The sequence below is a fragment of the Triturus cristatus genome, chromosome 9, assembly GCF_964204655.1.
Source record: "Triturus cristatus chromosome 9, aTriCri1.1, whole genome shotgun sequence".
Taxonomy (NCBI): Eukaryota; Metazoa; Chordata; class Amphibia; order Caudata; family Salamandridae; genus Triturus; species Triturus cristatus.
The window spans coordinates 1220849854-1220877560 of NC_140592.1; the positions used below are offsets into that span (position 1 = coordinate 1220849854).

The following is a 27707-nucleotide window of genomic DNA, read 5'->3' on the forward strand; positions in this document are numbered from 1 at the left end:
CTGCTTTGAGTGTGGGTATGGGAGAAACTATAATGATTTGTTGCCACTGTGCAGGAGGACGTTTCTTAATTATACTTGTTAGTGCTGCAGTGATATATTTTTCAGCAGGAGTAAATTGTTCCACAGCCGAGGAATATAAGTGTGATTTATATGCTTTGGAAGTTAACTGTGCCTCATTGTAAACTATCCGTTTGTAGCCTGAAGTGCTGGGAACAACTCTAAGCACTAGGTTTGTGTTTTCACGTGTCTGTAAACACTTAGTTAACATGTCTGCTTGCAGTCCAAGTAAGATAGCTGTGTGTTTTTTAATCCCTTTTAAAAAAAATGTGTGAGTAATTAATTCATGCAAGGGCTTAACCCGCTCAGCATCATGTGACAGGTAAGCTCTTCCAAAGCTAAGAAACCCTGTTAGGGCTTGTAAATTTCTTAATGCCTTTGGAGGTTGTAAAGTAGCACAAATCTGTAGGAAGTCAGGTGTCAATCCTTTACTCTAACAGGATCGTTCATATCTAGGAAAAATCACCTCTAAATATCAAATTTAGATTTTTGTTGAAATGGATGTTATATCCTTGTCGGACTAAAAGTGTCAGTGTCCTGTCCACCCTATCCAGGTGTTCAGTCAAGTCATCATCTGTGATGTAGATGTCGTCAGTGTGTGATAGGGCCTCTTCTTGTAAGATCTCCATAATCCTTTCTGCAAGGAGTCCAGGGCTATTTGTATACCCCTGCAGAAATCTTGTAGAAGTTTATCGAAAGCCAATAAATAAGAAAGCAGTTAGGTAATGGGAATGGGATTCAGATGCTATATTTTGACTAAGGAATGCATTAGATACATCTATCATAGTATTATATTTTTTCCTGACCAGATTGGTCATTAAGTCAGTGCTGTGAGTATTTTGTAAAGTGTAATGTGCATTTACATTTCTATAGTTGTAACTATTCTATATGAATTGTCAGATTTTAATAAATATAAAAGAGGAGTATTCAGGGTGAAATGACAAGGCACTGTCATATATTAATATTGTAATTGATCTAAAATAGCTTTTATTATCTTGCTTAGTTTCTCGCTTAAGTGATATTGAGCCCGAACTTGGGGCTCACTCCTTCAGATAATCACATGTGAAACAGATTTTTTGTCCTATCCCGCTTGCTTTCTGTACAGCCCAGGAGCCTGCTTTGAGGTCCATGTGCATGCTTATTTTTCCCTGAGCTCTTCAGCTGTTAAGGAGGAAAATGCTAGCACGATTACCTCCCCGTTTCCATATGCATACCATAATAAAACATGAGGCTCACTTAGCCTCTTTTCCATACAATAGATGTTTCTAATCCTGCCTGGTGTACCCATAGAATAAAGAGATATCTTTTGGGTTTACACCGAGGTAGTTTTAATATCTGATCTTGATCCTGGTTCTATCCAGCATGGACATCTTTGATCTCTCTCACACTGAGGCTGACACTGTCTTGGTGGTAATTTCCAACCAAGATGGGACGGAATCGCCTATGATGAAGCATGCCACAGTTATGTGGTTGAGGCTTTTCCATTAATTTTTCTCATATTATCTTGATAGGATAATGGCGTTCCTCTAGTTGGGCCTCTACTACCATATTTTTGGTGTATACATATTTGGTCTTTGAGGGCATATAGTAGTATAATTCCTGTGGCTCTCTTATTGTGGTAAAGATTAAAACCTTTTGTACTAAGAATAAAAATGTGATTTGTGGAAAAAGATGGATTCAGCGTGCTTTATGAACCCTAATAGAATGGACTGATTACAAGCTCTCTCACTATGATTACATGAATATATTGGATTTGCTTTGTTTTTAAAAAAAAAGTGCTTCACCCTAACAGAGTTCATGTGTAGAACATGTTGGAGTAAATGTTAAAGTTATATAAGGCTTGTATTATATCCAGGATAAATTACATGAAATACACTAATGCAGCTGATAGATGCTGGCCTCCTAATTTTAGGCCTACCAGAAGGATATCTCAAGTTTCCTGGTGAGTGGGAACTCTGCTTACTGCACATTCCGAATGCAGTACAGTCAGTTATTGTGTTATTGTAGTCTGTGTGCTAACTGGACAGGACCCGTCCAACCCGGGAACTGCAAGAAACAATCTAGCATTGCACAGGTCAAAAAATGATCTATAACACTCGTTGCACAGCAAATATACACCCAAAGGTGTTTAGTTTTCTTGACTGCTCTGTACACAGTTTTACAATAAACTTGATCCATACGTTTTCACATGTATTCAAACATGTTATTAGTTACTACAGTTCATCATATTACACCTGCTAATGATTTACTGATAGTCCCAATGCCTTTCGGAGTTCTGTCCCTTCCGTAGGCTCATTCCTTCTGCTTCATTGGGACCCACTTAAAATACAAACTGGTGCTTTTTGAGGCCACGTGAGAGAAGCACGCCACAGGCGGCTAGTGTAGGACTGGAATGGGTGCCTTTGACCCTGGGGCGCTTGGTCCTGTAGTGACCCCCCTGTGTTGAACTTCCCTTGTTCGACCCGGTCTCTGAAGCTCCGCCCTGCTGGACTGTGAGGCCCCGGCTGATGGAGCCTCTGTTGGGGCGAGGAGGAGTTGGGGGGCCAGGGAGTTGGAGGAGAAGCTGCCACTGCCCCACCCAAGTGAACTGACGCGTCCCACCAGGGAGCAAACAGTGGCATTGGCTTCGGTCGCTTGGACGGGGCCTGTCCCAGAGGCCTGGTAGCCCAGCCCTGTCTGGCTTGTACTGCCCACCCTCCCCCTACCCCCCATGGGGAGTAAGCGGGATGGCAGGTGCTGGAGGCTCCGCGACCAACTGAGACAGCTTTGGCCTGTACACTGCCCTGGTGGCTAGCGCTTCCTAGCCCAGCCCTGTCTGGCTTGTACTGCCCACCCTCCCCCTACCCCCCATGGGGAGTAAGCGGGATGGCAGGTGCTGGAGGCTCCGCGACCAACTGAGACAGCTTTGGCCTGTACACTGCCCTGGTGGCTAGCGCTTCCTGTATCAAGATCTGCGTGTGGAGAACACACCACCTGTGACTGGTGAAGGAGGTGCTGAGCACTTAATGCTCCAGAGGATATGACCCTGATAGGAGCCTACTCAACTGTCCTTCCAACACCCAGCCTGATTACCGGGACCCCAACCAGCAGACCATGTGGGAACTCAGCGAAGGCGTCCTCTTTCAGGGCAGGTGGTCTCAGCATGCAGTGGAGGCAGTTAATAGGGGCTACTGCTGTCCACCCCCAGGCGACCTGTTCTCCCCCCCCCCCCACCCCGCTGGAGAGGGGACAGTGGTGTTGGTTCCATGTGACCGGGTGGGGCCCGACCCTGAGGCCTGGTGGCTCGGCTGCTCATGCTGGCCCCCGTGCGGGGAGTAAGCAAGCCAGTGGGCACTGGGGGCTCTGCATGACACCAGTTGCAGGATGCTGATTCTGCATGAGACAGCTGGAAGGCACTTACTGGTTGCACAAGTTGCCTCCAGGGTGGCGGGCTGGTGTGAGACAGTTCCTGTTTTTTCCCCCTCCAGTAGTTAATGCAACACCTCGGATTTGGGCGCAGCACAGCGACCAGCATGCAATTAACTCCTCATGCTGCCCCCTAGGTTGACCTGGATCCCCTCATTTAGGGAACCACAGAGCCTTTTCCCCTCCTCCTCTCTTTATGGCACCAAAATGGGGAAGGATAAGGCTACAGCACCCCACACCCAGTTCAAGATTAACAAATGTACTGCTCCGGCTGGCGGATTGTGTCAATGGAGCCCGACTGCAGGGCCTGCACAGACGATGGCTCCCTGCGAACATGAACACTATTCTTTCAGCTATCCGAGTGTCCAGAGAAGCAGTCGAGACTAAGGTAGGAGAAGTTGGGGTGGACATAGAGCTCCTCAGACAGGACCTCTGCAATCTGGCTACGAGGGAGACCGCGGCGGAGGATAGGATCACCACGATCGAAGATGATGTTACCACTCTTAAAGCTTACATGACAAAGACGCTCTCTATAACAGCTCTTCTTGAGCAGTGGCTGGAAGAGGCCGAAAATAGATCAATGTGAAATATTCTACGCTTTGTGGGGTTTCCTGAGGGGGTGGAGGTCCTGTCCCCTGTGACATTTCAATCAGGGGATGCTCTTTCCGTGCTGGTGCCGCTGACTGAGGGAGGCGGGGATGGAACTTGGAAACCACCTATGCCTATTTGCACCTCTAGTTTCAAGTACCTGGGGATCCACATTGCCAGGGACCCCCTGAGACCTGGACCTCAATCTTGCCTCTCTGACCTGGATAGTGATAACAGACCTCCAACGCTGGGAGGCGCTACCGCTGGTGACTCTCAGGAAGATCACCATAGTTAAAATGGTAGTACTCCCAGGTATCTCTACGTCTTCTGGCTCCACATCTCAGACCGATAGTTCCGGGAATTGACGTACATTTTTCGCTCATTCTTCTAGTCATGCGGCCCATCCCGCATTGCACATAACAGGCTGAGAAAGCCGGTGTATGATAGGAGGTGTGAGTTTGGCACAGACATCCAGCTCTATTATAAAGCCATGCAGCTACTGGTTATTTATGACTGGGGGAGGTAGGACGTCCCGTCCTATCGTTATGAACTCTCCCTCCTGGGGCTTGACTGGCTGCTGGAGATCCTATATGGTGACCCAATCCCCAACGATCTCCCCAAGGCTACTAGGGTGGTCCTCCGTAGCTAGAGGGAGGCGTCCTAGGCTATGGGCTGGGGCAAAACTCTGATACGCTGTGGTGAGCGGGGTCACTTCCTGCACACTGCCCAATTACAAGGTTTTGCCAAATGGGACAAGACCTGTATTTCGACCCTCGGGGACATCTGTATGGGTGGTACGATTGACTCCTTAAATGACGTTCAGACGCACTACGCCCTTACAACAATACAATTTCACAAGTACCTCCAATTGTGGCATGCCCTACAGCCATATCAATTTCAAATCTCCACCCTCCCTGATCATAGCCATCTTGAGGCCAAGTTATTGATGGGCAGACTGGGAAATGAATGAGTGTCCCAAATCTACTGCACACTAGTGATAAATGCCGCCAACAGTTTCCAATTCCTGAAACAAAAGTGGGAGGGATGGATTGGGCAACTCGATGATACTGATTGGACTCTGACGCGACAGGCCCCACGGACTCGAACAATATCCGCAAGGCTTTAGCTCCTACAACTGAACTACCTCCACACTACCTACCTCACTCCGCTCTGACTTTGGCAAGCCAGTAAGATCTCGTCACCACAGTACTCCTGATGTCCTTGCCCCAGCATGGACTTTTACCATGTTTTAACGTATCATGGCTGTCCTAACGTGGGTACTGGAGACCCCTAGCACTTTTACACCCACAGAGGCACTCCTGCGCGTTCTCGACGAAGTCGGGGCCAACCATGGGATTGCTCCATGATCGAACTGGCAGTGGTGGTGGCAACTCGTGACATAGCTCGGAGATGGAGGTCAGACACCCTGCTTACTATCGTCGAGTGGTGTAGGGGCATGGATTGGTGCATGTGACTAGAAAAACCTATAAACATTGCTAGAGGCTGCCTACATAAGCACTCCAGGAAATGGGACAAATGGATGGACTACTACAGACCTGGCAACTAACTTTCTTCTATGTTCTACCGTGTATTACCAGTGAGTAGCATTGGGTTATGGTGGAGTGAGGGTGCAATTTCTGGTGGTCATTGTAATTGTTCAACTATACTGTTGGTATCTGATAAATCAATAAAATTGTTTATCAAAAGAAAACAAAATTGTAGGCAAATATTTTGAACTCACTTTTCAGCTTAATTACATCAATGGAGCAACAAAAGATACAAATGTGCAATATAAATGTAGGTACGTGAGAGTTTCCCTTTAAAAAATCCCAACGTGATTCTGATATTTTGAGCGCGGAACAATCGCCAAGCCATAATGTCGCACGTCAGCTTAGATTCTCCTTCAGTATTTCACATGTTCAGGTCAAACACGAAGACCACCATCATGTTGGGGTGCCAGTACAGATGGTCGTATATGTAGCTGAGCATGATTAGCTGGAAACATTCTGGGCCTGATTAAGATTTTGGCGGACGGGTTACTCCGTCACAACAGTGACGGATATCCCGTTCGTCAAAATATAAATCCCATAGGATATAATGGGATTTATATTTCGGTGGACAGGATATCTGTCACCGTAGTGACCCGTCCGCAGGGATCTGAATCATACCCTAAGGCTTGTGTCTGTAAGTACCAGAGACCAATCTATTTTTTTTTCTATAAATTATTCTGAGGCCCGGAACGTTAAAGATCGTGATGAGTGGCTGCAAGGTATGGGCTATTAGACTTGCACTCCGGTAACACTATGGACCATATGCATGAACACATTTTCCCATAGACACAGAATGGGCAAAACCCTTTGAGGCATCTGGCCCAATGTTCATTTTTTTTGGGTGGCCATGACTAATCATGGGTTTGGCCACCGAGGCTGAAAGTGTTGCATCATGTCGGTTAAGGGAGTCAGGCAAATGTTTTATTCAGTCAATGAAGGTCTGGAAGCCAGGGAATTCGGGACAACTGATCACAAAAGAAGTCCTCCATGAAGGACAGTTGGCACAACCAGGAAAGATTCATCTGTGATCTGTGTCACACAATTTTGAATGGATTTGCGTTGGAGCAGTGTGAGTATGGGTCTTTGTGGAAAAGTTTTACTAATACGAAGCATTGATGATTCATGTACATACAAAGCTAAAATTAAAAGAAAGAATTAAGAAAAATATAGTATTGTTTTTAAAATAATTGTTGCTAGAAATGCCGTTTCTGCCTTTCCAATCACCAACATATGGTTCACCTTTACTCGAAAGGCCATTTGTTTGCATGGTCCAGTTATAAAAAATTGTAAATTCTATTGTCTTGTCTTTTTTTTAGATAAATCTTCCAGATGTCTGTCATATTTTTTGACCATTGTCAAATTTAGCATCTCATATTACACAGTCTCTTCCTTTCTCTTGCTTAGTTTGTGTATTGCTATGTGTAGGGGTCCAACCATTAATTGATCACTATAACGTACGTTTCAATGTCGCATTTACAATCCTTTCCTTTGATAGGTAAAGCTCCTGATGGATTTGCTATTTATGCCTTGATTGTCAGCGATAATTTTGGAAATGGAGTCCCAGTATGTACATTTATTACAAGTGAAGATACGGAGGACTCCATTTCTGCATGTCTTCATGAACTGAAGATGGCCAGCCCCAACACCTTGCCAAAGTAAGTCTCCTGCAGGGTTACATGTCCATGTCTTTCTTCATAGTAGTGTAACATGATTCAACCCAGTAGCAACGAAGATCCTTTCCCATGGCTTCCCCAGGCCTAAATTGAGTTACAATTTGAGATTTTGCTGACTGAGGGAATGCTGAGCGGAGGAAATGTTGGGGCCTAAAGGGAAGAGTAGAAAAGGTGACAGAGGGTGATCACAAGAGAGGAGGATAGGTAAGACAGCTACAAGAGCTGAAGGACAGGAGAAGAGAGAATGTGAGGGAAGAGAGAAAAGAATGTAAGAGGAGATTGCGGAAGTGGAGCAAGGTGTTTAAAAGCAGTGAATGAAAGAGATGGGAGATGATGTGACTAATAAACCACAGGAGAAAGAATGTTTCTCAAGAGATGGAAACGAGAGAAGGTGACAGAAAAGAGATGAGTGAGTGGAGAAGGATGATGGGGCGCACAACTGAAACAACGAGGCCAGATGCAATTGCTGCTATGCACACGGGGTTCCGGGCAAGCAGGGGCTTTCTGTCTCAGGATATGGGAGTGTTTGAGAAGTCAGGTTTTCATCTGCTAAAACACCAAACATTTCTGGTGGATCGAGGCCTGGTGATGGTGAGGAGGTGAGATAGTGCCATGGTGTGGTGATGGGGCCTGGGGTACAAGCTGCTTCTGGATTTGAGGCTGGACACAAGCATGGTCTGGTGTGTGATGTATGTGTGTAAAAGCTGAGGCTGCCACTTAAATCGGATCAAGTTTGGAGTTATTAGAACCATTAGCACAATCTCGCTTGATTTGATTTCAGAAATCTATAGTGTCAGTGTTGAGTAATATGAAATCATTAGCCTGAATTTTCTTCTTTGCTTAATGTCTCATGTCAGGGTTCAAATCTGTAATCATTGCTGTACGATATGTACCCTGTCAATTTTATGTATCTTTGAGTGTTGTTATTTTATTATTATTTTTAATTAAAACCAATACAAATTGTTTCAAAATAGTTACGTTTCAGCTGTCTGGTGATGGCATTAACATTTGTTTAAATGTTGTGTTGACACATCATGCCCCTTCCTCAGGCCTTCATGTAACTTCGAGTGCATGCAGACAACAATAACGCCGCAGTGTAAGCAATGTGATTTGCTGAGCCCATCTCTGTATTTCATGCTGGATGCCAATAGATATTGGTATCGCCCCACTGATTGGTACTCTGTATTAACACAACAGTGTTTTCTAAGCTGCTTAAGGAGACTTCAGTGGGTTTCAAGCAAGGGGGGAAGGGGGGGACACCCAATTCCCTATATGTTCTTTCCTATTTTGCTAGCAAGAGACTGGTTTGTTTTACTTCCCTTTTCATGCAATTTATATATCTCATGTACTGAAACAATTTTCTTATCCAGTGCATTTATGATAGACAAAGAAGATAAAGATATTGGAGCCATTCAGAAAATCTACCCAACATCTGGCATTCTGGTCTGCTGGTTTCACGTATTGCAGGTAATTGTGGTGTTTTTATATTGAAAGTCCAGTGTAATGAGAATTGGATGACCAGGTGTTGCACTCTGTACTCAATTTAAAAAACCTGGCTAGTGAATTGCACAGTCAGGGCTACTATAGAAATCCGTTGCTAGTATTTTTTGCATGATGTTTTTATTGGTTTTAAAGTAATTATATTGTGCCCTTTATTTAAGAAGAAAGGAAAATTTGTGTTCTTGTACATACTTATCTTCTACTGCGGTTGTATAAGAGCATCACGTGTACGTTGGAAATTTCCCAGCTTATTAGTAACTATGTTTCAAGAGAAAGTATAACCTGTACATAGAACCAACTAGTAAACTTAGCAGGCGATTGAGAATCACAGTCCCGGGCACATAAATGCCGATCAGTTGCTTCAATCGTTCATGATGTGCAAGGTGTGGCCCCACGTTTCTTGTGTTTATTTGTGGAACTCTCTTTTAGAAATCCGTTGCTACTAACCTGCATTGTTTGACTTGTGTATAGATACCTCAACCCTCGCTTGTGCACCTTACTATTCATGATTTAATAATATAAGGATGTTATAAGCATGTATGGCTAGTCTTATTTCCTCCTGATAATCGCTTTTCGCTGCTGTTTTATTTGTTTCCATCCATACATTGGTCGACTAATTGAAAATGTCCGTATGTAACAGAAAATCATCTGAATGGCCTTATAAAGACTAACCTAACAGTTCTCTCTCTGTTAATGAAGCTGAATCAGTTATCCTTGGACAAATGTTACCTTACTCTCTAAGTACTGTTGGCATCTCTTGTAGCTTCCAGTCAATGCAGTGATCCACATGGACATTCATTACAAGCATAACGCCCCGTGGGTGTGCCGTGGCCACATTAAGACAAACTACTGCATCGTTGAAGACCGACTTTCAGCATAGGTCTTTCTTTATGTCTAATGGGTCTCACTTGGTCTTCCAAAAGTTGATTTTCCTCTAAGGATGATGCAAAGCCGCTGTCCTCGATGGCTACCAATATTCCTCATCAGCAGGAGAGTCACCCAATTTGAAATAATTTATTGTGACACTAGAGTGACAAGAGAACTACTAAGACATTTCCCTATTTTGCACTTGGAGCCAACCCGTTGTAAGTACTTCCTTACTTACGCATCTGTGCTCTCTTAACCCCCCTGACATTTTGCAACGTGATATTAAACCATATCATATCACTAACAGTAGGTTTATTAATGGTCATGGAACAGTCCTCTTGTTCTCTGTTTGTCTATGGATGCTCCTCAAAGACCTTGGTTTTCTACAAATGGTTACTGTAAACAATCAGATCTAGTGTTCACCACAGGCCTGGCTCCTTGCTCCCACCCCAGGTACAGGTCTGAATCCCTTGATTCTGCTGCCATCCTGCAGTGTTTCCAAATGTGGCTCCAGAGTTTCTCTGTACCAAAACTCAAAGCACAGTTTGTGACCTGTTGCCCCTGTAACAAGTGCCCACCTCATCTCGATAGGCTCAATAAAAGGTATTTGTTCGCATTTTTTGTTTTATTAAGCTCATTTGTATAGCACGAATTTGGCCCCATGGCGGTAGAGTGGTTTATACTGTACATGGAAAACAATGAGACAGTTTATGGATTATTATCGATGACCGTCTCTGCTAACAGTTTATAGAGGATTTAGTATAGTTTTATTGGTAAGACTGGAATAGGAAGATTTTTACGTTTCCTCAGAGTGCAGTAGGAATTCCTTTGATCATACGGGAACCAAACACAAGAGGGCATGGTTCCTTGGGTCTTATCAGGAGGGGTGCTCCAATGTATGGGAACCAGACTCAAGAAGGCATGGTTCCATGGTTCGTCTGATTGGGAAGGGTGTTCCAACGTATGGGAGCCAAACACAAGAAGGCATAGTTCCTTCGTTCTTATTTATTTATTTTTTATTTATGAAGTTTTATATAGTGCTGGCCTGACCCAAGGGTATCGGAGCGCTTTACATCAGATACAGTGCAGAGAATCACATAAAACAATAACAGTGCAGGTCGATGGCGGAAGTTCTGGTTCGAGGTCTTGCGGATATAGAGTCAAAGCTGTGAGAGGTGTCTGCTTCCCCGCTCCGACTGCTCCTATCGGTTCACTACGGAGTGGTCAAGGAACAGGATTTTGAGTTGACTTCTGAATTTTACAAAAGAGGAAATAGTTCTGATGTGAGGGGGAATAGAGTTCTAGATTTTGGGCGCGCTCCCGGCGAAGGATCGTGCTGCAGTTTTATGTTTTCAGCGGGATGAGTAGAAGGGAGTTTGAGCTTCTGAAGTTCCTGGCCTGCCCGGCTTTTTTGAGTTTGGCCGCCAAATATTCTGGTTTCCCGGTGTGCAGGGCTTTGTGTGTGAGGCATGCTGTTCTGAAGCTAGCCCGCATTTCGACTGGGAGCCACTTCAGTTCTCTGAATGCAGGAGAAATGTGATCGAATTTCTTGATCCCGGTGACCATTCTGGCTGCCCCATTGAGCGTTGTTTTGAGGGGAGCAAGATGTGATTTTGCTATTCCTGAGAGGACTGCATTCCCATAGACCAGTCTTGACAACACCAATGCTTGGGTGGCCTGTTTGAGATCGTTGGGCGGAATGAAAGGTTTTATTTTGTTCAGTAGTGTTAGGTTAAAGAAAGCGCTCTTGGCTGAGTTCTTGATGTGTAAGGTCATGTCCAGTTTCCGGTCTAGCGTGATGCCTAGTGATTTGACGGAGTCGGCCAGGGTGAAGTTCCTATTCAGCGCATCAACAGCTTTTAGCCATTCAGCAATTTGGGGGTTCTCCTCTTTGTTCGAGATAAGGAGTATTTCAGTTTTGTCGGGGTTTAGTTTAAGGTGATTACATGACCGCCAGTGTTGAACATCTCTCAGTACGTCATTGAGTCTTTGAATGTCTCTGATGGAGGCGGTTTTCAAGTAGATCTGAGTATCGTCTGCATAAAGATGGAAGCGGATGTTGGCTTTTTTGAGTAGTTTGGTGAGGGGTTCCATGTAAATGTTGAAAAGCTGCAGGGAGAGCACTGAACTTTGAGGGACTCCCTTGTTGACTGGATGAAGGTCAGATGCAAAGTTTTTGATTTTGATTCTTTGGGTGCGATTGTGTCGGAAGGAAGAGAACCATTGGAGGACCCCCTCACCAAGTCTGTCTCATTCTTGGAGGGCCCTAATGAGAAGTTTGTGGTCTACTGTGTCGAATGCTGCCGATAGGTCTAGGAGAATGAGGAGGCAGCATTGGTCCGAGTCTAGTGGTTTGTGGATATCATCAATGATGTTGAGGATCGCGGTTTCGGTGCTGCAGCCTTGTTTGAAGCCAGACTGATGGAAGTCAAGGAGTTTGATGTTATCCAAGTGTTGGGTTAGTTGTTGGAGCATGCATCTTTCTAGCATTTTGGACAGAAGAGGAAGGTTAGAGACAGGTCTAAAGTTATTCAAATCCTTTATTTCCAGGCCGGGTTTTTTTCAGCAGAGGCGTGACTTGTCCCACTTTAAGGCAGTCTGGAACAACTCCTTTTTTCATGGAGCTATTTATGATCGTGCACCAGAGAGGTGCTAGGGAGCGCTTCAGCTATTTGGTCAGTTGGGGGGAATAGGGTCTAGGACATGAGATGAGGGTTTGGAGGTGGAGATAAGATTGATTATCTCAGTTTCCTGTATGAGACGGGAGTTTAACCAGGATTTAGTAGAGGGACATGGTGTCCAGTGAGAGTTCGATCTTGGTGATCTTGTCATTAAAGAAGTTGTCGAAGTTGTTGCAAAGTTCTTTGGACGCCTGTATTGAGGATGTAGCGGGCTTGGAGGTTTGTTGCCTGATGATGTTATAGAGCTCTCTGGGTCTATTTTTTGCACTGTCCAGCGCGGAGCGGAAAAACGTGGATTTTTTGTTCTTGGTGTGATTGTTATACTTCCTGCAAACTGTTCTTATCAGGAATGGTGTTCCAACGTATGGGTCCCAAACACGAAAAGGCATGCTTCCTTTGTTCCTATCAAGACGGGTGTTCCAAAATATGGGAACCAGACACGAGAAGGTATGGTTCCTTGGTTTGTCTGATTGGGAAGGGTGTTCCAATGTATTGGAGCCAGATACACGAAGGCATGGTTCTTGGTTCTTTTCAGGAAGGGTGTACCAACGCATGGCAACCAAACACTAGAAGGCCTGGTTACCTGGTTCTCATCAGGAAAGGGTGCTCCAACTTATGGGAACCGGACACAAGAAGGCATAGTTCCTTGGTTTTATCAGGAAGGGTTCTTTAGCATATCGGAACCAAACACAGGAAGGCATGGTTCCTTGGTTCCTATCAAGAAGGGTACTCCAATGTATGGGAACTAGACGTGAGGAGGCATAGTTCTTTGGGTCTTACCAGGAATGGTGTTCCAACATAGGGGAACCACACAAGAAGGCATTCTTCCTTGGCTCTTATCAGGAAGGGTGCTCCAACATATGGGAACCAAACACAAAAAGGCATGGTTCTTTGGGTCTTTTATGGAAACCAAACACGAGAAGGCATGGTTCTTTGGTTCTTCTCAGTAAGGGTGTTCCAACATATGGTAACCAGACACGAGAAGGCATGGTTCTTTTGTTCTTATTGGGAAGGGTGCTCCAAAATATGGGAACCAGACATGAGAAGGCATGGTTCCTTGGTTCGTATTGGGACGGGTCTCCAAAATATGGGAACCAGACACAAGAAGGCATGGTTCCTTGGTTCTTATCAGGAAGGGTGTTCCAAAGTATGGGAACCAGACACTAGAATGCATGGTTACTTGTTTCTAATCAGGAAAGGGTGCTGCAACTCACGGGTACCAGACACAAGTAGGCATAGGTCCTTGGTTCTTATCAGGAAGGGTGCTTTAACATATCAGAACCAAACACAAGAAGGCATGGTTCCTATCAGGAAGGGCGCTCAAAAGTATGGGGATTAGACACGAGAAGGAATGGTTCCTTGGTTCTTATCAGGAAGGGTGTTCTAATGTATGGGAACCAGACACGAGAAGGCATGGTTCCTTGGTTCTTATCAGGAAGGGTGTTCCAACTTATGGGAACCAGACACTAGACGGCATGGTGCATGATTCTTTTCCGCAAGAGTGTTCCAACATATGGGATCTACAGATGAGAAGGCATGGTTCCTTGGCTCTTATCGGTAAGGGTGTTTCAACATATGGGAACCAGAAACAAAAAGGCATGGGGACTTGGTGCTTATCAGGAAGGGGGTTCCAATTTATGGGATCCTGACACCAGAAGGCATGGTGGCATGGTTCCTTGATTCATTTCAGAAAGGGTGTTCCATTGGAGGGGGATTAGACATAAGAAGACATGGTTCCTGGGTTCAGAGTTTTTGTGTTTCTGAATTTGGGGCTCTCCAGTATTAGTCCACATGTGTTTCTTATTCTTCTTTCTCATCAAGTGAGTGCTAGTTTCTTTTTAAGGTAGTTGGGATGGCCAAAGTGGAGGATTTTGAAGGTGATTATTCCACCTTAAATTGGATTCTTCTAGAAGAAGCTTATGGAGATCTCTCAATATGGGAGTGATGTGATCCGAGTTCTTTCCCCCTTTGACCAGTTGTGCTGGTGTGTTTAGAATGGATCTGGGTGGTGCCAGTGCATTATTTTGGCAGTATGTAACCCTCATCAGTGGCGGAGCACAAGTGCTAGAAGCCCTAGTTAGTGCAAGCAAGGAACTGGGCCCCCTGTCACTTAGTTTGATAATGAAAAAAGCCACTTATTGAAATGGACTCCACATCCCTGGACCCCTGTACCGCTGAACCTGCTGGACCAATGATAGCTCCGCCTCTGACCACCATCTAGATGTGAGAGATATGCAATTGCAATTTGGCTTTTTTGCCACTTCAATGATGTGCTCTGATACGGTGATATTTTGAATGAAAGTGCAACCTAGAGACTTTGCTGTAGAGACCATATTCAGAGTAAAGCCTTAAGGCTTAAGAGCTAATCTTAGACTGCAGTGGGTGTTTTCAGTGTGTGGAGCATTAGAAACACAGGAGTTTTTGGTTAAAGAGATCATCAAGTGTGGAGTTAAATAAACAGTTATATTTATTCCTGTTTTGCCCAAAAATTACCAACAATATGCTTTCCAGAATGATCCTTTGTTTGATTAAGCCTGCAGGAGTTTGGAGACCTATTTTGACATCATTGAAATTGCCTCTTTTAAGTTTAAGACTGAATATGTCCCTCCAGATTGAAAGATTTTCTAAGAATATTTTTAGGGTCTCAGTGTCTGTTGGATTGGAAACGTTGATGTGTAGTTTGCTATCATCTATATAGTGGTATATTCTTATCACTTCTGTGTTTAACAGCGGGCTTGTACGTTCCAAATATACTTTGAATAGAAGACGGGACATAATTGATCCGTGTGGTACGCAACATTTTAGCATCTGTCTCTTTAAGGTAAAGCGGTCAAATTTTACAAATTGGATTCTGTCTGCGATGAAAGATTGGAATCATTTTAGAACAGTGCCATCTATGCCCCTGATAGTGTTGAATATTATGAGTAATGTATTGTGGTAAGTGGTATCAGATGCTGCTGATAAGGCAAGAAGTACCAGCGACCATGCCTATTTATTATCTAGTGCGCTTCGGGTCATCCAGGACCTGCGGGGTTGTTGTTTTTGTACACAGATGGAAAAAGAACAATTGATGGACAGAATGCAGAACAATGTCATACATTCACCCCAGTACAGAGATCTGGGCCTAAATCCTTCGTTTTTTTGCTCACCATGCCGTTCCAGTTTGGACCCAGCCATATGCAAATCAGTCTTGACCCTGCACTGTGAGCAAAAGAATGATGGATTTAACCCAGACCTCTTCACTGGGGGTGCATGTTTTGATTTGTTCTGCATTCTGTCCACCAATTGTGTGTCTTTTGCTTTGTACACAGATGGGGCAGAGTCCAGATTGGGATGGATTTAAGTTATTGTTCGTGATGTGGGTTTGAAGTTCTAATGAGACATCTTTTTCCACAGTTTTTCCAAGGTTGTAGCCTAAGGCTATGAAGATTGTAGGGGTATCAGCCTTTGCTTTCTTAAGCATCAGTATGAACTTTCCAGCTATTAGAGAAGAAAACACTAAGGAGAAGATAGTTTTAAAAATCAGATGTGTGATCCTCTGACACACACTTTTATTGGGTTTGCTGTCATTGATTGGCTGTGTAAGGTGCTGGTTGTGTTGCTCATTATCTTTATCAGCGTGGCCATGTTGATTGGCTTAAATTTTGACCACCCAGGAATATTTCCTTTGGGAACAATTGGTGAGGGAGAGGTATTTTGTTGATTTCAGTGTGTACTATTAGTATGTTTTCTGAAAAGAGGTTGGCTCTGTTCTTAGCCATTGATGTTGAGCTAAACGTTTTATTTGCAGAGATGGGATTTGTGCAGTGTTTGTTCTCAAAAGAGTTCTGCGCCAGTTCAGGGAGTCTTTTATCTGGATTATATGTAATTCAGTTCCAGTGGGATACATCAAAGTCAGACGTTTGTAATTGTATCCAGTTTTTTTCTCAAGTTTTCGCATTTCTTTTTTACTACTGTTTAAGAAGTTTGTTTGTTTTTTGTCCCATGGCTCAGAGAGTGCCTTTTCTGCTTGATATTAGTTTTTGGGTAGCTAGTCTGTTGATTGTGTAGAGTGATCACTGGTGACTTGTATTGTAATAATTTGAGAAACCTTCTGTGAAGCTGTGCTTGATTGTAGTCATTTTTTAGATCGTCTGTGGAGCTGTAAGTAGATGATTATGTCAAAATGCATTTGTCCCCTCAGAGACTTGGCTCCTAGTTATATATATTTTAGAATCCAGTTTTATTCTCTTTGCTGGTTTCAGTTGGCCTCTGCTCAATGGGCGCAGAATGATCATGTGAAATGGCATTGCAAGGTGGTTTGTCTAGTCAAATTTGATTCAGACCTCAACTTTTATGAGGTGAGTGGTTGAAAATCTGTTGCTTAGTTGGGGGTTGAGCCATATAGTTCGCTTATTCTTTTTAGTTTTGTGGAGAGTTTAAAAGAAAAATAATGTTCCAAGATATGTTATTGTCCATTAGAAATTCTTTTTATATACTATTGTCAACGCAAGGTAGTGGCCAGGTCATTGATGTTCGTGAGGAAGTCGGGGATCATGACTTGATGGGAGGTAAAGATACAAGATTGAACATCTAAAAACTTATTCTATATTTGATTGTAAATTTTAAAAAAAATTCAATATTTGAGAATGTGTTTGATGTATACTTGTTTCTATATTTTTGTGCATTGTTTTGAGGTTCTAATCATAGAAATACTAGACTGTGGGGTCCCTGGCTTCCAATAATGACCCACGGGGGTCCCCGTATTTCTTTAATGATTCAGTAGGGGGCCCTCAGAAGTCAGAAGGTTAACAACTGCTGTTCTAGACCTTTAGGATATGATGTAGCATTCCTAGTAAGTTATTAGACCATATCTTATATCCATCAAACCATCGCTGCCAATTAATTGTGAATGTGGTTGGTTTAGAGATAAAATAAATTGTGACACTGTGGAATCAGTATGTTGTTTTTGAGCTTGGTACTACAAGGGATATCTAGCAAGGAGAGAGGAAGGGAAACGATAAGCAGGACTAGCTGTTCCTTTGGAGGATAGATGCTTCTCCTGTATTTGCATTGGAAATTGTGGATGAGAGTGTGGTTTTCTGGGATCAGTATGTCAAATAATGTTTAGCATGTTGGCATGAGACTGGTTTTCCGTGGTGAACAAGAGGTCCAGAATCTCATGGGAGTGTGCCTGGGCACAACAAGCTTTAATTAGCATACATTTTATGGAGAATTCTGCAGTCAACGGTTTGTTCAGAGAGGAATTGCAATTTATTTAAATTTAGTTTTCATGATGAAGGACCTAGGTTGTTTATAAATTACACCAAAGTCTCTTTTTGCTAGCTCGGGTAACTGGGTGTGGGTGTATTGAGGTTTTTGGTAACCACATCTTGATTTAAAGCCTGAAGAATAAGAGTTAGAGCAGAGAGTTAATAAGAATGCCAGGATGAGAACCCAGGGGTTAGTTGTGATTATGCACATTGCTACTCTGATTACAGTAGATGCGTCTTGTGCAGACAAAAATGAATTTCCTAACCAGGGAAGCACATCGAGTGGAATCACAATTTGATTTGTATCTGCAGGGGTTGATCTGCAATGTCAATCTGTTACTGATAAGAGCTGAAAGATGTTGCGGTAACTGAGAAGGAGAGAAGCAGTTGAAATGTAGGCTATAAAGGAAGACTTATTCGTTTTTTAAACAAATACAGCAGCTTGCGTTTTATGCAAGTGGTCTTGCTTTTTAGGGCATGTGGACCTGTGGTGAGTCTAGGAAGCCCAAATTACATGAAGGATCCTGCCGTCCCGCTGAGCTCCAGAAAGTCTCAGTCATATCTGATGTCCTATGGTCCTATGAGTTGAGGGGCATCCCATGGTTAGCGATGGTAAACCTCGAATTGGCTCCGCTGAATTACCTCTTCTCTCAAATGGAGTGTTGCTGGGTACCCCACTTACAGGAGGATGCTGTCCAGGTCTTACAAGGCGAATATGTAGTGCTCCTAAGTGGCTTCAGAACTGGATGGATGACCTTCCTGCTGCCAACAGTGCTGTGGTCATATAAAAAGGTGATGGGGACTGGGAAGATAGGCTGGCAAGTTGGAGATGCACCAGTCCTTGGATTGGCTTGATCAGTGCAGGTGAGTTAGGAAATGTTACTTTCTTTAGGGTCAGGCAGGGTTGTTAGGTAACACCATTGACTCTTAAGTTAATATTAGAAGATAATCCAACAAGGTTAGAGCACAACTAAGCTATTCAATACTTCATCTATTCTGAATATGCAGCACATGGGCACCTTCAATAGAACAAAATATACCCTGCATATTGTAACCAAGACAGCGTGAACCATGATTCACAACTCTGTTTTATGTGCACCCCTTCAACCTCTCCCTCCATCACCAACAATATTTTTTGGGGTGGTTTGGCAAGATAAAGAAAGGGGGAAAACTGGCTGCAATTTACAAAGTTTTGATACAGTAATTTCACACTTGAAATTACAGATACCTCGGGGATCGTCAATTTCAGGATGCTAAATTGCCTTGGAATTCTGAATGATCAACTATGGAAAGTGGAATTACCTGGAAAATTGGCCTTCCTACACTGATTTCCACAAATAATTCCCTGGTGTCTGAGAACATATTCTGCCAGCTTATACCTGGCGAAAAAGTTCCTGCGCAATCCAGATGGTGTTAGTATTTAATGTGTGAAATGAACACAACATTCGGATATCCCAGTTAGGTCAGTAGCTTTGATTAATCTGAAATTCCAAGGCACTCAGAGTTGATGGCCTTACTGCTTCTAGACTAGTATGGCTCTTAACCTGTGATCCAAGGACCCCTGGGGGCCCACGAGTCCTACTCAAGGGGTCCTTGACTGTTTTTACAAAATCAAATAATAATAAGAGTGCAGATCGGCAAGCAGAATGTCAAGAAATACAATATGTGCGCCTGACCCAATACAAACACAATACGTTCCCAGTTCCGCGCCTCCTCCCAAAGGGTTCCCAACTCACATCCCCATCTCAATGATAATGAATACTCATAGGACAGGGGGCCAACTTGTCCACCCATGCCGTGAACTGCTATCTGGGCCTTCATCCGAGTTCCCTTCTGTGACTGAAGATATCAGTTTCTGCAGCATGCCCGCCCACGCAAATAATATAAAATTAATAAATAAAAATTAATAGAGTATACACAAAGTAAAGAAGCAAAATTAAACATCTAAAAAACTATTTTATTGTGAATAAAAAAATAATTCAATATTTGAGAATCTGGTTGATGTAGAATTGTTCTATATTTTTGTGCATTGTTTTGAGGTCGAATCATAGAAATCTTAGACTGGGGAGTTCCTGGCTTCCAATGATGACCCACGGGGTCCTCATATTCCTTTAATGATTCAGTAGGGGGCCCTCAGAAGTCAAAAGGTTAAGAATGGCTGTTCTAGACCTTTAGGATATGATGTTGCATTCCTAGTAAGTACCTACACCATATCTTATATCCATCAACAAACACTTGCTCAACATTAATTGCTGGGACTTTCAATCTACATGTGACCTCATGTCAGCCCTCACTGACAAATTATTTGTGAATGTGGTTGGTTTAGACATAAAGTAAATTGTGAATTTCCTTACCCTCTTTAAGGCGCACAGACTTTCTTTGCAAATCTGGATATGTAAGATGTGAGGTTGAGTTAGTACAACCACATACGGGTTACCTTTTACGTTCTTTGCAGTACCACATGTTCAATATAAAGCTTTGCATATGCAGGTTAGTTTGAAATGGAATGTTCTCAAAAAAGGCATCTTTTTGAATTGTATTGTTTAATTTTACTTGTTTGAAATATTTTGTATTCTATAGATTTAAATAGTAAGTAGTGTTTGTTCTAAAATCAAATGTTGAAAATAAGTAGTCAATAATTTAAAACGAAAAATATATTTACGACATAAAATGGAAGTACATGCTTAGATAAAAGAAAATTGCACCACAGACGCAGCAATCAAAATTTCTCAAGTTGAAAACACATTTTTTAATTTTAACATTCTCAGATCACACAGTCCCCAACGTACAGAACGACTTCAGTGGAGCCAGGCATTCTGGCAATGTCCTTCGCCTAGGGCGGGCTCTGTTACAGGGAATCTTGTGCATGGAACCAGGGGACTATCTCCCTTTTGTTTTCCCAATGAAACAACTAATCAAATGTGGCAGGAAGCACTGCATTCACTACACTAGAATACCAATTGTAAGCAGTTACTTACTCATTTAAACAAGTACCCCCTCCCTTTCTAATGCTGATCTCTAGGTGTAACACTCATAGTGATGACCACATCCAAAGAAGCAACACACATCAAAGTTAAAACTAAATCAAGCTACTGCCACAGATTTATCATGAAGTCCAGAACTGCTCGCCGGTCATAATTCTCTCCATTTAATATCCATCTATCAACTTGCCCGAGGTAAAGAACACAGATAACTGAAAGATCTGGCATGGACAGGTATTTCTCAGTCTACACCAAATACAGGTTTAGGTAATAAGATTTTTAATGTTTTGCCATATTTTGTTTACAGTGCTTCTCATCTCCTAAGTATAGTTGTATATCTAACTTCGTGAGGACACTAGACAATTGATGTACAGTACAATCCGTATAGTTCACAGTAATGCAGAGTGTGCAAGTGAGCATTTGTGACAATATAATAAAACTGACATCCGTGAAGATAGCATCTTAATACAGCCGTCATTTCTGGCATCTTGTACTGCTCACAACAAAGGTTTTGGTAAATGTAGCCAAGTTGCAAGCCAGTCGAATTGTTTTTTAAATGCTCTTGGGTATATTAGGAGAGAAAGAAAATCTTAAATGCAGAGAATTTATGTGTCTCAAATACTGCCGTATGTGCCCTATAACAGAGGATAGAGTGCCTTCTGGAATGTTTTGACTACTTATTTGGGAAAACATAGCGAGATATTCCCTTTAGCTACGATTTCTAAGTAGCAGGATTAAACAATTGCAAATTGCCCAAAATGCTTGAGTGGGACTATAAGATATTAGAGAAGAGTGATCAGGTGTCTCATGAGAGGTGTTTACTAGGCTGGCTTAAGGTAGAGTACAGGACAAAATTATTTACACTGATCCACCACTAGGTTACCAGCATCGTACTTGCATAGCTGCAAAAACTGATTCTGGAGTCTGTCAGCACAACAACCTTTCATTTGTCAGTAACCAGCCTCGCGATCACCAGACCTATGAACTCAGAGATTAAAGGGAGATGAAAAATCTCCAGTTTCTGAAGGAAACTCCAAATGCGGAGTAGAATCCACTGGCTGAATTTTCTCCACCATATTAGCCGAAACGTGAAATAATTTTAGCCAGGGGATATTTCTTCATGTTTAGGGCCTGAGTTAGATCTCGGTGGACGAATTACTCCATCACAATGGTGACGGTTATCCCGCCCACCAAAATATAAATCCCATTGGTTATAATGGTATTTATATTTTGGCAGACTGGATATCCATCACCGCTGTGACGGAGTAACCCGTCCACCGAGATCTAAATCAGGCCCTTAGTGTTTCTTCTAGAAATTGGAGGATTATTGCCAGCATCAACTGGTCTGCCACGTTATATGAAATGGAACAATTAACCCCACAGGCTATAAGCTTCACATACCAAATTTAGAACACTTCCAATAGCTTCATATTTTTCCGAGTAGTTGTTTGAGTAACCCATTTCTGTAACTTGGTAAGGCCGTTCAGCATCTAGACATGATTAAGACGCTATAAACGCACAATAGCTACATATTATTTGATTTCTCTACTTCTCTGTGCTGGTCGGTGTTCCTTATTGCTGTGTTTCATAACATATTTATTACATTTCTTTCAAGGCAATAAACCAATGGCTGTACAAGAAAGAATCGGGTATAAGTGGTCCTGACTCTTATGAGGAAAGAAAGAAAGTACTTGATTTTGTTGCTGTGCTCAAGAACTGTGCCATGGTATGTTATTACTTCTCATGCAGTGTTATTTTTCTAATTTGTTATGATCTTGCCCATGGGGATTTTTTTTCACTCACACCCTACCACATTATTGCTTTGTTACTTAATTTTATTTGGGGTTATACATACAGTGCAGGCCTTAGCCGGTAAAATATTTGAGCATTTTATATTCCATCCATTAATCAGTTCAAAATGGTATGCTGCCAATTATATAAACACTAACTTATTTTTACTTCAGGTGGTGGTGAAGGGGCTACGTACCTGAGGTCAGGTTCTGAGACATCACTTGTGCATCAAATTGTACCTATTTGGAATGTGAAAAGCAAGTCCAGAATGTGCTGGCCCAGTAGCGTGTTCCTAGCTATCCTCCTTTCACATGCAGTTTCTCTAATTTGGCCTCAAGTTCCATCTCTTTCTCTGTCTCTCGTCTCTATCGCTACTCTTTACTTTCTCCCCTATTTCTTTCCGTCTATCTCGTCTCTCACTCTCTTTTACCCCACCTCTACAATGGTCTGAGTGCAGCACCCCATGTTTGATATGCTCCTGGCTAAGCACTAAACTTTCAATTGCCTTTCAATAACCTAAAGCAAGTCTATTCACAAATGTACCAATATTGAATATTATCATACAATTCAGTTCCAAATGTGGCAGCCTGCGCCTCACGAAGGAAGGTACCACACTAAAGTATATTTTAAGTAGGAGACATCAGAGGAAAAGACTGTGGGAATGTTTTGGAGTGTAAGAGACCAGACTATGAGAAATAGAGTGCTCTGCTCCAAACTAACTTCATAACAATATTGGCAAATCTAATTTGAGTTTCACACTGTGGCAAAGATAATCAATCTGGAGCATTGCACTGTTATAGTGTCACAGAATGCTTCAGTGACCTTCTACATCTAATGTGGTGAGACACTTTATCAGAAATAATGTCTTCATTTTCCTGTAGGATTGGTAGTCGCTATCTAGTCTTAGTAGTTCATAGCTCTATATGTCAATATAGATATGCTGGTGTACAGAGAGTATGATTTACAGAAGAGGCATTCTTTTTCAATGAAGCATCAGGCCAGTGGAAGTTTGATTTCATCACCCCAATACTAAGTGAATTGCACTAGTTTCCCCTGTATACCCGCATCTTCAATTTAAGACTCCGACCTCTTTTTTAAGCCACATGTGACGAAGATACCCTCTGAGCCTCCCAAGCCCTCGTGATTCTTACCCCCAACTCCCAACTAGTTTTAGACCACTGTTCAAGCTCTTGTGCCCTTCCAGGTTTACGGCAGAAACAGCATTTGGAAGATGGCTCTACACCCTGCAACAAATGGAAAATGTAATCCTCATAAATCTCCACTTGTTTCCCTAGACATCTTGTATCAAAATAAAAACCTATAGTGACACTTATGAAGCCCCGACACAGCATATAGAGCTACCTTACCAACACAAGGGTATGAGAGTATTTACAGTATTTATACAAAGTACAAATAATTAGAGAGTCCACGCTGAAGCTTGTATTCTTAGGCGGTCTTTAATCTTGAGATGCTCAGAGTTCAATACACACAACGCGTTTCGCCCAAGCATGGGCTTCTTCAGGGCAAGGTAAGAAAGCCAATAAAGCGTTTATGGGCATGTAAGGCACTGAAGGCTCCCCACTATAGGACCTTCTTCACTGTACCAGAAATCGCCCTACCAGGGATTAGCTTAACTAGAGCCATCACCCAGTGCCCTCATTTGCCCAGGATCATCAGAGTAAACACTCTGAGATCCTCATTTGCACGAATATTCGAGTTTCTACATTTATACCTTACATGCTCATAAACACTTTATTGGCTTTCTTACCTTGCCCTGAAGAAGCCCATGCTTGGGCGAAACGCGTTGGCTGTATTGAACTCTGAGCATCTCAAGATTAAAGACCGCCTAACAATACAAGTTTCAGCGTGGACTCTCTAATTATTTGTACTTTGTATATATACTGTAAAACAACCTACAACGTATTGCCTCTCATACCCTTGTGAATGTAAATTCAATCTATGGTCATTTGGCAGCTGGCCATCTGAGGTGGGCAATACCCTTACTACTACTGAGTGACATGTCTAGGCAGTGCAGTCATCTATAACCCAGCTGCTCTCTTCCGTGTCTTAAAGCTACCTTACCAACTTGGAAAGAACAGTAATTGTAATGCTGCACAACCACTTTCTCAATACTTCACGCATGGATCTAAAACATCTGTGTTTCACTAATGCTAATTCTTCCTCTACCTATTATGGCCTCTTCTCAGTAGATGCCTGCTTGGCATCTGTAACCTGCCCATACTCTCCATTTTATTGATCCAGGAACACTAATTAACTGATAACAGAGTTGAAAATCGTGTACCTGTGGAACACATTATAACCTTTATGCATACATTATGCTGAACTACTGAATTGTAAATCTGCCAACTATAGCATGATCATGGAAGTGTGTAAACCTCTATAGGTGTACCCTGCGTATCCCATTTCTCTGTGTTCTCCGTTCTACGTACAGTGCTCACGTTACCTGCAGCCAGGTTTTAGCTCACAAATACTCTAAAGAACATTAAAGGCTTGCAGGATTGCCTTTTAAGCTCTTATATTAACCTAGGCATGTCTGGCAGTCATTGCAACTCTGGAGCTACACATCTGTACTAGTCCAAAACGTTGAAGGCAAATATTCTCCATCTACTCCCCAAGACTCCAACAAAATAGTTGAAGGAGTGAGACTTCCCCCCCATCTCACTTTTAGTCAAGACAGACTCATTGAACCACTCCTGAATTACTTCCCTTCCATCTTACTCAATTTCAAATCAGTCACTTAGTGAAAAATAGTTGTATTTTAGTCAGTTGACTTTAAAAACACATGAATAACTTGGGTTACACACCAGGACATCAAGAAGGTCATTTTACGCAAAAGAACTTACACTAAAAATATTAAAATGTATAAAATCTCATGTGTCATTAATCTTGATAAAATAAAAAAAGTATTGGTTCAAGAAAACCTGCTACCCATCACAAACATCCTCACCAATGTGATTAAAAGCACAACAACAACTAAACATCTGACTCCATGTTGTGCCACACTTTTAAGAGCTTCTTATGTAAGAATTTGAGACTTATCCCATTAATTCTACAGGAAGAAGCCTTTTCCAAAGTGGTGAGTGAGTCATCTCAGGTCATTGGTTCGAACATAGTTCGTCACTATCTGGAAGAAAACTGGTTCAGATGCGCTTCCATGTGGGCCAACTTTGGAAGACAGCTCAGTGATGAAAATAGCGATGCCAATACTTGGACTGAAAGGTAGGTTAAACATACTTTTCATTGCAAATTTAAGACCAAGTCAATAGTTTTAGGGCGCCACACTTTGTTCAGTCCACCACCATTGGACATATGCTTACTCCTTCAATTCCCTCTAAGTAAAAGCTGTATATACTCAATTGTTTAACATATGATTATGAGTAGGTCTCAGGAAGAGTCATGGGGTAAGTCTAGTGTAGTTCTTTAACATGGGCCCCAATGATACAAGATGCGCATCACGTTAGTGTAGGACCGGTGTTTCTCATCTGCAGCATTTCAGCTTCCCATAGGTAACTTGATCACCTAGTCGGCAGCTTAGTTGTAGACATGCCAGTATAAATGCAACCTATTAATAGTATGGAATACACTAGAGTACAAAAAAAAATAGCCTCAAGAAAACAAAAAGTACTTTTCCTTTTGTTTATGTGCTCAAACATGTGTAGTGACAAGGCTGACTCCTTTTTGACTGACATCGAAAAAAAATGGCTGCTTCTGTTTGTCTTGCACCATTTGTACATTCACGTTTTCTATTCTGATCAAATTCGCTATGATTGATCAATATTTTGCTGCTGTGCTTTGTAGGTATTTCTTGAAGATAAAGTATCAGTTCCTGAAGAGGCTTTCAAATCGGCGGTTGGATGATTTACTAAAGCTCTTTACTGGGCCAGTGGAGGAGTACTTCAGGTTAGTAACTATGGAGTCCATTCTATATGTAAACTATCGAGGAAGGAGGAGATCTACCAAAACCACATATCTCCACAGCCATGAAGTCTACGGATTGGAAACTTCTCCAGTAAACAAAGTGGACCCTCCCGGATTGCAACTAGATGTTCCTTATTAGATCCACATCCTCAAAAATTCCGGGGTGCCCCTCAAGCTGCTGTCCCACTTGGTTTTAAGTTGACGGCCACAAACCATTGGTTGCCTTTGGAATATCTGTTAAAGTCAATAATCTTGTTTGATTGGAAACAATTGTTTTCAACACCATTAAGGTTTTGGACCAATAGACTTGGAAGAATAGCTTTTCCATAGTTTACGGTCAGATGCTTTCAGATGAGAATATTGGGCAGTGTTAAACGATACTCGTTTCAACATAGAATTCTCCTTAAATTGAACTCTCATTTGGGATACATAAATGGAGCATTAGTTCATACAATAACATTTTATGGTGATAGTGGACTTAAGAGAGTTATGCTACAACTACCGCCAAGAAACTCAGTGGCGTGTATGTGCACTGTATATCAGTTTTTATTAAGACTATTAATAAACAGCTCATTACAAAAATCCTTCTAAAGAACAATATTTAATATAGGAATGACATATTTTGCTGTGCTGTATAGACAAATATGGCAAAAATATCATAACATCAACCCTGTTCGATATACTCACACACACACAGTTCTTGACATGTCTGAACCTTGACATCCTAAATGCTATGTTTCCCCATTCTAAAACTGTGCGCTGAATTATTAAATGTATTTGTAGTAAATTATCGTCTACCTCCTTTTTGGCGTTGGGTAAACATTTACATTCAAAAGTCCAAACAATACTTCATTGGATTTTGCTTTCCAGTGATCTCAGCCCTTATTTCTTCACCCGGCTCAGCTGTTCAACTGAATTCTGCTGTTTTTACAAATAGTGTATTTGAAGTCCTATTTTAGAATTACATTAATACCAACATTTCACATTTTTGGTAATAAAGCTTTGGGAACTCTGCACTTCAGTTGTTTTCAGCATACTTAAGTAAATCTGGTTTGTCATTGGTTAATCAATTTATTTCAACATAATTCACATTCTTTGTTTTATTGAAATGTACTAATTAAAACGCTAATGTTAAATAGGATTTATCAATCTTGAGCATGCGTCCGTAAGGCTGCTATAAGGCCAGGTTGTCACTGAGTTTAAACCCAGCCTAACGCCATCAGTAGCTGTACTAAGCTTCAATAATGGCTGTCCTGAACTCTGCTGAATAGAACCATCTTCAGTTGATAGTGATTCTTCATATAGCGCCACAACACCTGCATAGATAGCATTCATTAACATACACCAAAGGTTCTTCAGCAGATTATCATATAGGATTGCCGTGGTTGTCTGCCGTCCCAAATAAGTTTAACTGTGTAGTGAG

The 27707-nt window shown here is 42.2% G+C and overlaps 1 protein-coding gene across 2 annotated transcripts in view; it reads left to right on the forward strand.

The window, feature by feature from the left end:
• LOC146799658 (uncharacterized) overlaps window positions 1-27707 on the forward strand; it is a 71425-nt gene that overhangs the window by 39583 nt on the left and 4135 nt on the right. For both annotated transcript variants that reach the window (XM_085627293.1, XM_085627292.1), the window contains exons 6-10: window positions 7096-7255; window positions 8644-8740; window positions 22170-22280; window positions 25422-25585; window positions 26165-26266. In XM_085627293.1, coding sequence (XP_085483419.1) covers window positions 7096-7255; window positions 8644-8740; window positions 22170-22280; window positions 25422-25585; window positions 26165-26266 — 634 coding nt within the window. The remainder of the gene's footprint in view (window positions 1-7095; window positions 7256-8643; window positions 8741-22169; window positions 22281-25421; window positions 25586-26164; window positions 26267-27707) is intronic.